At 42.0% G+C, this 12,772-nt stretch overlaps 1 protein-coding gene across 1 annotated transcript in view; it reads right to left on the bottom strand.

Annotated features, from left to right (window-relative positions):
- The window catches only part of plxna4 (plexin A4), a 355,677-nt gene that overhangs the window by 49,895 nt on the left and 293,010 nt on the right, over positions 1 to 12,772 (bottom strand). The window contains exons 20-22 of the mRNA XM_080421613.1: positions 11,356 to 11,590; positions 8,589 to 8,731; positions 4,158 to 4,426 (exon numbers count right to left, since the gene is read on the bottom strand). Coding sequence (XP_080277739.1) covers positions 4,158 to 4,426; positions 8,589 to 8,731; positions 11,356 to 11,590 — 647 coding nt within the window. The remainder of the gene's footprint in view (positions 1 to 4,157; positions 4,427 to 8,588; positions 8,732 to 11,355; positions 11,591 to 12,772) is intronic.

Genomic DNA, 12,772 nt, shown 5'->3' with positions numbered 1-12,772 from the left:
GTGGGGGGGGCTATCAAAAGAGCTATCAGACCCGGTCCCCCATGGCTTCAAACAGCACTATGTGACTTTATTTTTATGAATAAAATGTCATTTTGTTCTCAATCTGTACGGTAGACCACTGGTTCTCAAACTTTTTCATGTCAAGGACCCCCAAATTGACACGTATTAGCCCACGGAGCCCCATTGGAAAATATATGCCAGGGACCCCCATAAGCCTAATGCAGTTTGACACGCATTAGGCTACGGACCCCCATTTAATGGCATTTCTATCTCTGGGACCCCAATTTATTGTAAAATCAATGTTAATTTAACTCTGAGAGTGTAAAAATGGAACCAAATTTTGTACACTCTCAGAGTTACAGACCCCTAAGGGTCCATTTGGTTCATATCTATCATTTCGCTGTGGACCCTCTGGAACTCCCTCAAGGACCCCTGGGGGTCCCCGGGCCCCACTTTGAGAACCAATGCGGTAGACTATGTTCATACAATTGTGGTGGTTTGTATTTTGTCTCCCTGTTCTTCTATTGAGACATTTTAGATTGTGTCAAAGGTCATGTCTCAACTAGACACAGGATCTGACACAAATTTTGACCTGATGGTCAATATTCAATGTATCCCCTGAGCAAGCAGGCAGGCTCTATTAGTTCAATGGTAAAAATGTCAGCACTTGTGCAGGAAACCGGGTTCAAATCCGGGGTAGAAGAGGAAAGTTACACTTAAACTTACAGCGGAAATGTGTATTTGGAATTATCTTTCTGCAGAGGAGCTGGTTTCTCTACCTGAGAATAGTTCTAATTCAGTGGCTCCCCTTCATCTATTTAAGATGTGATAAGGGAGGGTGCGGTTTACAAATTTCATCCAATCAAGGAGAGAGATCTCCCATTCATCAGCTTTGTCTTACAGTTCCAAGGCTATTTTCTGCAAAAGCTTTCCCTACAATACGACAGTGGTGTAAAGTAACTAAGTACATGTACTCAAGTACTGTACTTAAGTACAATTTTGAGGTATTTGTACTTTACTTGAGTATTTCCAATTTCCAATACTTTTACTTCAATTCCACTACATCTCATAGGCAAATATTATACATTTACTCCACTACAATTATTTGAAAACTTTAGTTACTGGTTACTTTGTAGATTAAAAAACATGCATTACCCACTTCGGCCATTTGAAAATAGCCGATCTACAAGCTCACAATGCGTCTCGAAGTGACGCATTGTGAGCTTGTAGATCGGCTATTTTCAAAAGATTTTTTATACATTTGAAAACTTGAAAAGGGACATTCTGTCTAATGAGTACTTTTACTTTTTTGCACTTTAAGTACATCATGATGCCAATACTTTTGTACTTCTACTCAAGTACATTTTGAATTCCGGGCTTTTACTTGTAGCAGAGGTATTTCTACATTGCAGTATTGATACTTTTACTAAAGTGAAAAATGTGAGTATACTTTTCCCACACTGTACAATACGGATGCTGGTGGGTTGGATGCTGGTGGGTTTAGGTGGTTAAGAGGAGATGCTGGTGATTCAGATCAAAGACACAATCTCTCTCCACACTCCACTAACCAGCTCTCCTCACATGGTGAGATGTGTCTCCATTGTCCTTGGCTGACTCTCTCCTGTCTCCCTCTCCCTCTCTGTGTGTGTGTCTCTCTCCCTCTCTGTGTGTCTCTCTCTCTCTCTCTGTCTACTGTAATCTCTCTCCTCCACTGTTCTCCACTCTTGTCTCCTGAGTTGTATCAGGAGTCAGGATCTATAGCTGCGGTATAGCTCCATTGTTTATACCGCGGCTGCTGCGGCACTATGCGCTCGCTCGCTCGCTGTATAAGCTCTCCGGCTGTGATTAATCATGCCTCCTCTCCCCAGACAGCATTAATCACTCGCTGCATCGGCGAGCAAGACACTAAACGGCTTTTCATGAGGTGAATATGCCCGCTGTCACCTGGAAGCCGGGTGTCGGCGTGCCGTTTCCCCTTCCGTGCGCCCGCGCCGTTCACTTCCAGCCTTTATTTGTATTATGCGTTAACGTGCGCGCGCGCGTGTGCATGTGTGACTGTGCGTGTGAGTATTTGCCCTGGGGGAGAATCATTGAGGTTTGTAATTGAAATGAGAAGACCAAAATTGATGTGAGACACTCCCATCACATCATTTGGGAAAATTGTGTGAATTGTGTGTCAAAATAACATGCTACTGTATGTAACATGGGTCCTCAACAGGGGGTCCCCCAGGGGCGTTTTCAGAGTTACTACAGGGAGTCCGCTGAATCTTTGTATGATGGGGAACATTAGCCGAAATTAGCAGATCCAAAAGCTTGTAGATCGGCTATTTTCGGAGAGTTGTAGAGGGAAACAGCGTGTACACACACACATACACACAAGGGACACTTGAGGGAACTCATCAAATCCCCCAGACAGACCCTGGAGCCCCCTAGCACGGAGCTCCCCATCATGGACCCCCCATCACGGACCCTCCATCACGCCACCATTAAAACCTCAGCTCCAAGTGGAGGAGGAGGAAAGGATTGTGATTGGTCCAGAGTAGAGAAGCTTTTAACGATCTCATTCTCTTCTTCATTAATGAGATGTGCTCTCTCTCTCTCTCTCTCTCTCTCTCTCTCTCTCTCTCTCTCTCTCTCTCTCTCTCTATCTCTCTCTCTCTCTCTCTCTCTCTCTCTCTCTCTCTCTCTCTCTCTCTCTCTCTCTCTCATAACTATATTGAAATGGGATTAATCATAATTAGCTCAATTATTTTGCTAATGACATGTACAGAGAGGCGCTCTATAGTGTCTCAAGAGACAAAGGCAGCACTCCACAAGGTCACTGCCGTTAATCCAGACATGTTCACAGATAGAAACCCATCTTTCATGCAAATGAAAAATATCAGATCTATAAGCTCACAATGCGTTGTGTTGGTTTGACGCAAAACTGGTGTATGAATCAAAGAGGATTACAAATAGCTATATGTACACAACGGTTTTAACAAAATATCATTGTTAATACATCTTCCTTTGAGATTTACATTTAGCCACAAGCCAACAGACTAGTGATACCTTTCAAAAATATTGGGTACGAATCGCGGATATTTCACCATTATGGACAAAACTGAGGTAACTTTTTTGTTTTTTGAGTCATAGGCATTTTCGCCTATAGACGAATCCACGGAGCGCTGCCCTGCGCGCAGCCATTGCTGCGGTGTCAACGCTCCGCGGAACGCGACACCGCAGCAATGGCCGCCTACAGGCAGCGCGTCTGTGGATTCGTCTATAAAGTACGCTATGTTAGCTTCATTGAGCGTGCCTGCGTGCGTGTGTGCGGCGTTCTAATGGAGGCCATAATGCTCATGATGAAAACAGGCCATAATGCTCATGATGAAAACAAAACAAACAAACAAACAAACGCCTGGTGTTAAAGAAGCAGGTAAAGCTGCTGTGGTATACTGCACCGCAGATGATGGCAATTTGTGACAGCTGTTCAGAGAACAGAAGCAGAGTGACTTGTCTGAACGACTCGCTTTACCAGACACAACGAGGAGAGAGAGAGAGAGAGAGAGAGAGAGAGAGAGAGAGAGAGAGAGACCCCCAGCCTCCGTTATCTTAAAACACATGCACGCACACGGATAGGTTAATAGGTTCAGTTATTATACTCGCCCGGGGCGCAGTCCGCAGAAAGACAGAAGAAAGACACAAGAGAAAAACAAAGGACAAGACAAAGAAGACTATAGACTAGGACAACAAGAATTCAGTCACACTCAGTATCAGTCAGTATCAGTCAGTCACAACAGGAGGGAGTAGAAGCTAAACACACACACACACACACACAACCCACACAACAACCCACACAGTACACAACAACCCACACAGTCCTCACAACGTCTCGTGCTGCGAGGCGTTGTGAGCTTGTAGATCTGCTATTTTTGGCTAATGTTCCACTCAGAATATTGTAGGTATGCTAGTGTTGAAGTGGTTAATGTAAAAAAACATGATCCTATCACACAAAGATTTGTGTAGCAGCCCCCCTGTAGTAACTCTGAGGACCCCTTAGGGGTCCCGGACCCCCTGTTGAAAACACACACACACAGAGAGAGAAGGACAGGGCACAATGCATTTTGCAACCCCGTCCATCAAGTCCTCCGTGGTCTGGTGACGCTCTCTCTCACCTGCGGAGCAGCAGCTTGGGGTGGTTCTTGCTCTCCAGGTTGCGGTCGATGAGGTCGGAGAGCAGGTGCTTGAGCACGTCGGTGGCGTACTCCAGCTTGCTCTGCAGCACCGTCATGATGAGCGAGGCCACGTTGCCGCGGTCGCGCATGGAGAAGCCGCGCTGCGCCTCCAGCGTGCGGATGAAGGCCAGCAGGAACACCTTGTTGTTGATGAGCTGGCCGAACAGCTTAAGGCCCTTCTCCACCTGCTCCTGGCGGTAGCCTGGTACCTGGGGTGCGGAAGGTGGGGAGAAAGTTTTGTAAAGGTAGGATAAGTCACAAGTCAGCGTGTAGATCTGCTATTTTTGAAAAATCCTGAAAATGAGTGCAAATCTCAAAAAACGTGTGAACATTGGCCTACAAGTGGGCGGGCCTTAGATCAGGAAGCAAGCTGCGCTTTACCCAATCACATGTAGTGGGCGGGATTTACATCTGTGCGTTCGCTTTCTAATGTGTTCCCACTGGAAACAAGCCCAAACTCATTCAACAACGGTGTCCTCGGAGCTGACAACACCACGGAAAGTTAGTAACATTTTAACTTGTTCATAGAAACAAGTGAGCTTATAACCAAAACGATCCATGTTCCGTGGGAGAAATGTTGTTAGGGTTCCGTGGGAGAAATGTTGTTAGAGGGAATGAAAACATAGGAGCCCCACCGGAAGAGGGCGGCTGAGGGCAGACCAAACGGGCCAACTTCCTGTATCCACCCTGGCACAAAACCTTTTCAGATGGGGGTCCGCGGCCAAATACAGACCAAACTGGGGGTCCTTGACTTGAAAAAGTTTGAGAAGTACTGGGATAAGTGATATTTTTGGGTTAAAAACTGTTTTTGTTAAAAAGTTAAAACTCCATATTCTGATCGCAATCGTTGCTATAGAGTGTTTGTTCGGTTACGGGGTTACGTCTCTCCTGCTCCTTAATAAACAGAAAATAGTTTTTTTTTTAAATGCACAACACAAAAACAAACCGGAAATCTATTCTACCACTACTTGAGCTTAGCCTGATCTTCAAGCATGAATATATCTTGTCGGTGAGCGACATGTCGCACTACGGAGTATAAATTGAGATTTTATCCCTCAATGCGCAAGTAAATTCAATTCACCTTCATGGAGGCGAGAGAGACAGATCGGGCACAACAGAGCGAGGAGAGAGAGAGAGTCACACAGAGAGCGAGAGGAGAACATAAAGAGTTGAGACAAAGACAAAGGGAGAAGGATGAGCTTAACATCTTGTGACTTGTTGTGTTTCATGGTGTGTAAGGCTGGAGGATAAAGGCAAAGAGGAGCTGTTTATTCCACCGACTGCGTCACTGTTCCACTCAGAGAGCAGCTGAAAGGAGGCGAGGTGATGTGAATTGCCCTCCACCGGAGCCTGGATTGTCCCTGTTGTTGTGACGTTTATCCCAGTGACTGGAAGCTCTTTTCCATAATGTGGCCTATAGCTCATGCCCACAGTATATCGTCGCTGCCTGTCGGGCACAGACCTCGTATCTTCAACGTTTTTATGTTTTTCTTTTTTCCCCCGTAAATTAATCCCCTATTTTGTTCATAACCTAAGTTGTGAGCTTGTAGATTTGCTACTTTTGTCATTTTTATTCTACAAATGGCTTCTAAACCAGCAGTTCTCAAACTTGTTCATGTCAAGGACCCCCAAATTTATATATACTGTATATGGCCGTGATTTTTTTTGTGCCAGGGACCCCAGGGAGAGAAGATTTGTGTTAAAAAATAATCTAAATTATTGAAAATGTTTCAAACACTTTCAAGATTTTTCAAATGTTTTCAAAAATACAAAGTGACGCGCTGTGAGCTTGTAGATATGCTATTTTTGAATAGAATCAAACAGCTTTCCCGGTTTTCATGAGTCAAGTCTGTCTGTGCGTTTAATAAATATATTGAACCAATGAAAAGTATCAACAAGATCTTGTGACTGAAATAATAACTACACTGGATCCATTGGAATATATGTACTTTATTTTTCCATTTTCTAAAAAGTAACAGTTATGGACATGCAAGGTTTCCGCCCGACAGTGACAATATCCCTTGTGGTTTTCATGTGAATGTGTGGAGTGCTCTCAGAGTGAGGAGGATGCTCAGTGTAGCTGTCACAAGCAGCAGATGTTTTGTCTTCATGCTCCGAATGGAGCTACAACCTGCTATAATCTGCCGGGAGATATCGTTGAGTTGCTAGTCTAATTTCATGCTACCTGACAAGATGCGATGTGTGTGTGTGTGTGTGTGTGTGTGTGTGTGTGTGTGTGTGTGTGTGTGTGTGTGTGTGTGTGTGGGGGGGGGTGTGCTGTAGGCATCCAAGTGAATACAACAGAGCATTACTCTTGAGTGCTTATGTTAAAGGAAGGACTTGATAAGAGAAAAGACAAACCTTCAGTAAGAAGAGAAGGAAACACCGCATTTGAGCTGCATTTTCATTGTGAAAATACTACTACATATATCCAGTGGTGTAAAGTAACTAAGTACATTTACTCAAGTACTGTACTTAAGTAAAAAAAATTGAGGATTTTTTTTACTTTACTGGAGCATTTTCAATTTTCAGTACTTTTACTTCTACTCCACTACATCTCAGAGGCAAATATTGTACTTTTATGCCACTACAATTATTTGAGAACTTAGGTTACTACTTACTGTTTTTGATTATTATTACGAAACATACATTAACCACGTCAGCCCTATAGACATTTTGGCTCTTTGAAAGTATCAGATCTACAAGCTCACAATGCGTCAGTTATTCATTCACGTATAGTATATAGGGCACTCTTGATTGTATGTTTACCAAACTTCCTCGCAGCTGGGTTTTAATTGTTGGTAACGCAAAGAAAATTTTAAAAAATAGTTTTCTAAATTGTGGAAAAAACTGAATACTTTGTAATGGCAGTAATCCTGTAACGTAGCAAGTTACTTTTAAAAGTAAACGTTACCCAACACATGGTCACCTGCAGTTGAAAACTGATACGGCACAATGTCTGACATATCAATACTAATTAAGCAGCCGTCAGTCGTCTCCGATGGGCCCCTGTTCCTTTCATTAGGCCTCCATTCCACATCACACTCTTTATACGGGCCCACATTTATACCAATTAAAACATAATTAATATAGCTTATTACCGGGAGATTCTCATCAGGCATAGAGTAGCCAACCCCGAGGGCAGCGAAATGGGGGTCCTTCATTCTCTTAATGGGAAAAGACGACCCGCCCAATTATGGCTGTCCATCAATGTCACTGGTGGGGATAAATGACTTGATTTTTTTCCCCCTCGCCACTTTTCTCTCTGATTGACTTTTAATTTGTTTTTGAGGTGCGGAGGTAAAAAAAAACAAAAAGTGTGGTGTCACATGTCGTTAAAGAGTTATTAACGAGAGGGAGCCACTGATTGGAGGGCTGTCTTGTTTGTGTTTGAGTAAGTGCCGATGTTGGGCCGTCAGAAGGCTTTTGTTTACCAGACGTCAACAACAACACACAACAATAACGGTGTTAATTTCACTGTGACCCGCTGCTTTGTTCATTCGCTTGTTCACTAATTGCATTTTTTTAAAGGCAATTACTGCCAAACAGTATGGGGTATCAAAACCCTGTTTGATACAGTCATTGTCATATGACTCACGAGGCCATCTATCTGTAGCTAATTTGGTGAAAAAGAAAAATATTTCTGCAACAAACAGTGATATAAAGCAGCCTATATAATAGCGCTACCATGAAGCCAATTTGAAGATTTTGGGGTAGAGGTTCTTCCTTGGCCTAATGGGAGTGTGCACACACAGTTTGACGCCGACCGGTCCAGCGGTGTCCGACATTTAGCCACACACGGGGTGAAAACATAATCTCCGCCTCCCAGCCCGTCGGCCTGGTAGAGATACATAGTGAATGTACATTAGGTGCATAATGTAGCCTACTATATACATAACGTAATTGCAGTGGTGTAAGTGGTGTTACTTAAGTAAAAGTATCAATACGGCAATGTGGAAATACTCTGTTTCAAGTGAAAGTCCAGATTTCAAAATGTACCTGAGTAAAAGTACAAAAGCATTAAAATCAAAATATACTTAAAGTACCAAAAGTAAAAGTACTCATTATGCAGAATGTCCTATTTAAAATGTTTTAAAGTGTATAAAATGTATAAAAATCCAAAGAAATCCAAAAATCTGTCAAAATAGCCGATCTACAAGCTCACACGCGACGCATTGTGAGCTTGTAGATCGGCTATTTTGAAATGGCCAAAATGTATACAGGGCTGAAGTGGGTAATGCATGTTTTATAATAATAATAAAAAATCTACAAAGTAACTAGTAAAGTACAAATACCTCAAAATTGTACTTAAGTACAGTACTTAAGTAAATGTACTTAGTTACTTTCCACCACTGTCCACTACTACCGTACCTCTAGGTCCCTGAGGACGGGGTGCTCCTCTATGCCGGGGAACAGCACCCTCATGGTGTAGGTCCGGTAGTCCAGGAAGGGGATCCCGGCTCCGTCCAGGTCACTGGTCAGCTCGTGGATGTCCGTCTGCAGCTCAGCAAACGCTGGAGGACACAGGACGAGTGGTGGGGAAAATTACTCACATGTTTGACTTAAGTAAAAGTATCAATACTGCAATGTACTGTAGAAACAAGCTGTTATAAGTAAAAGTCCGGAAATCAACATTGACTTGAGTATAAGTACAAAAGTATCGGCATCAAAATATACTTAAAGTACCAAAAGTAAAAGTACTCATTATGCGGAATCTCCCATTTCACAAGTTATCGTTATGTCTAAAATGTATACAAATCTCTTGAAAATAGCAGATCTAGAAGCTTACAATGCGTTGGGTTGCGACGAGTAGAAGTAAAAGTATCGAAAAATGTAAATACTCCAGTAAAGTAAAAGTACCTCAAAAGTTTACTTAATTACAGTTCTTGAGTTACTTTCCACCACTGAGGACACAGCAGAGGGTTGTAGAGACATGTTGTAGTTTATGGCTGTTCAGTACCATCGTCATATCACAATGTCCTTTTTATTGGGTAATAAACAGTGATTAGATTTGTTTATTGGATAAAATAAAATAAAAAAGTTGGAAGAGACAACGACGAGCGTGTGATAAAGGTCAGGAGTCTGCTTTCACAGGCGTCATGCTGTAAGTACTGCTACTTAGTATGTACTTAGTATGTACTTAGTATGTACTTAGTATGTTGCTTTACAGCCAGACCACATTAATGTCTGTTAGAGCAGGCTTTCCCAGTCAATGGGTCAGGAACCATTTTTGGGTCGCAGGCCTATTTTTACGAGTCACGAGTTTCTACAAAAAATATCTCCAAAAGATAATAAAAAAGCTTATTTATTTAGAAAAATCATAAATAAATGCATAATGTAACATTTTGTCAAAAGAAATTCAGAAAAAAACTAAAAAACGATTCCACAAAAAACATAAATAGAATAAAATAAAAATGTGTAGAAATAGTCAAAATAGCAGATCAACAAGCTCACAATGTGTCGCAACTCGTTGTGAGCTTGTTGGCTGTTTTCACGATTAAGTGGTAAATTCACAATGCATTTTTGTAACTTTAACATCAAATGTTTAATTGTAGCTCAAAATGATAACATACGGTGTAGATCAACGTTACTGTACTCTTCTTAGTGCAGTCGTAAGATAACACTGACCAATAGAATTAGACAGGTGTTCTGCACTTGCTTTCAAAAGAAGATAAAAAGCTTAATTCTTTCCTTATCTAAAGACGTCCTTGGCCAGAGAATGAACTCTCGGTTCTTTATAAGCTGAATATTCTTACGGTACTGTCTGTTTCAAAGCACATTATGTTTTCTCCGACTTACTAAATAAGCTACTAATTGACCTTTAATGATAATTCAATATACGATGTAATGTAAGGCACAAACCTACTAGGTATTGCTTATCTGCACCTGTAAGACGTGATAACACATACGGTTTTATACAGCAGTGTTATGGCATACACGCTGCTCTTTCGACTCACCTACCAGTGAGGAATCCCCACCGGGAGGACGTAGAGTAGAGCCTTATTCCTACTCCTCCCGCCCAACACTCCCTGCTGACAGGTGCCACCCCACCCCACACACTCACTCCTGTTTGCAATAGGCTCTATGCACAGCAGCCATATTGTGAAGAAATTCACAGGTGTTGCCACTAATGAAGGCTCTGTTCCATTCTGGTCAAACAGAGTCAGGGTGCTGATGTTGTGCACGTTGGCTCACTGGAAACACTCTGCTACACCAGGGGGTCTAAAATTGGGATTCAGGGACCCTCATGGTTCCTTGAGTGGGTTCCAAATGGCCTCTTACGGGTGTGTAACTCTGAGAGTGTACATCTGGTTCCATTTGTACTCTCTCAGAGTTATGGTGGTGGTGGAAATTAAAAAGTCTGAGAACCACTGTGCTACACTAAATGGAACAGAGCCTTCATTAGTATCATTGGTAACACCTGTGAAGGAAGTGATACTATGGCTGCTGTGCATAGAGCCTATTGATATGTTCTGTGATGTAAATTGTTGATGCTGAGTTTTGATAACCTTTTTGTACATTTGGGATCTCTTATTCATTCATTTAAATGGGAGTTGTGCATTCAGGACTAATTAAAATATTGTTTTCTTGATCTCCACTAATATCTCCAGGACTCCCAGGACTCCCTTCCAGTTGTGGACAAAGTACTGCAACTCCAGTACTTGATATACACAGTATCGGTACTCCGACAGCAACGACATGTCCACCCCTTCCTTACCAGTGGTGTAAAAAGTAGTCACATTTTTTACTTAAGTAAAAGTATCAATACTCACTGCAATGTAGAAATACCCAGTTACAAGTAAAAGTCAAGAATTCAAATTTTACTTGAGTAAAAGTACAAAAGTATTGGTATAAAAATGTACTTAAAGTACCAAAAGTAGAAAGTAATCATTGTGCAGAATATCCCATTTAACAAGTTTTCAAATGTATACAAATCTTTAGAAAATAGCAGATCTACAAGCTCACAATGCGTCGCACCATGACAAATTGTGAGCTTGTACATCTGCTATTTTCAAATGAACATATTTTAAATAGGGTTGAAGTGGTTAATATATGTTTTGTAATAATAATCAAAATCCACAAAGTAACTAGTACAGTACTTAATGTACTTAGTTTCTTTCCACCACTGTTTCCTTACCCTCTTTACACTCCAGGGCCACGCGGGACTCCAGGTTGTCCATCTGCATCTGCAGCCTCTTCAGGGTGAGGTCGCTCTCACGGGACTTGCGCTTGTAGGCGATGAGCACCACCACGATGAAGAGGATGAGGAGGGCTCCGGCCGCCGCGATGCCGATGATGGCCGTGCTGCTCAGGGGGCTGTCCGACGTGACCAGGACCACGCCCGGGGAGAACTCGATGCCTCCCACACGAGCCTTTTTTTGAGACAAACAAACGGGCAGGGTTGTCAAGATCGTGAAAATGTTATTGTCATACAAATAATCGTGATTGACAATTTTTTTATTGTGTTTTTCGTGCCGCTGTGAGCAAATAGCAAAAGGAAAAAGGAAAAAGCTGTGCATAGCTGTCTATACCTATAGTGTAAGCTGTGTGTAGCATAAAGCTGTGGGTAGAATGACTGTTTTCGGCAAAAAAAATAAATAGCACTTATCAATTAATTCTGTACTTTGAGATCTCATCTTCAAAGGCGCTGGATAATCTCTGCTAGTTGAGGGCAGACATGCTTTACTACAAGGGTTCCCAAACGTTTCAGGCCGCGACCCCCCCAAAATAATCATATTTGAACTGGGGACCACCCAAAATAATCATATTTGAACTGGGGACCCCCCAAAATAATCATATTTGAACTGGGGACCCCCCAAAATAATCATATTTGAACTGGGGACCCCCTAAAATAATCATATTTTAACTGGGGACCCCCTCAAATAATCATATTTTAACTGGGGACCCCCTCAAATAATCATTTTTGAACTGGGTGCCCCCCACCCTGACAAGCGCTTGGAATTGCAGGCATTACATTTAGTTGTGACTCAGTTCCACAGATAAATATTGTGGAAAATAGACGATCTACAAGAGCTTGTAGGTCGGCTATTTTCACAATGTTTGCCTCTTTCTTACGTAATATTTGACAATTTGGCCAATTTGGGTATAAAAAAGTTAATAAAAGTCATCAAATTGTAACTTTATAAATGTGCAGATACCCTGTATACACTTATACTGTATGTTGGTTTGTTTACTGTTTAGTGAGAAAACAATGTTAAAGATAATCATCTGGGGACCCCCCCCCCCAAAAAAAGAAAGAAGTTTGGGTACCACCCTGGGGGTCCCGACCCACAATTTGGGAACCACTGCTCTATTACGTAGACGGAAAAGTGGTACTTGAAGTTAATTTGGGGGGCATTATTAGTTTATCTCTAAGAGTAATGAGGATACACTACTTCTGAAGAGAAACTGTAAAAGAAAAGAAGCAACACTAAACGTTGCTCTGGGAATACTTTGGGTTCAAGAAACCTCAAAGTTATCTCAATAGTTTTTGAAACAACTTTGATGTTTGTCTCTCATCAGATGCTTTTTAAATACTTTGCACTTTCTGTGTC

The sequence above is a fragment of the Gymnoscopelus braueri genome, assembly GCF_963280865.1.
Source record: "Gymnoscopelus braueri genome assembly, chromosome: 23".
NCBI classification, from domain to species: domain Eukaryota; kingdom Metazoa; phylum Chordata; class Actinopteri; order Myctophiformes; family Myctophidae; genus Gymnoscopelus; species Gymnoscopelus braueri.
The sequence above is the reverse complement of the archived record's forward strand: the minus strand, read 5'-3'. Positions and strand labels throughout refer to the sequence as shown.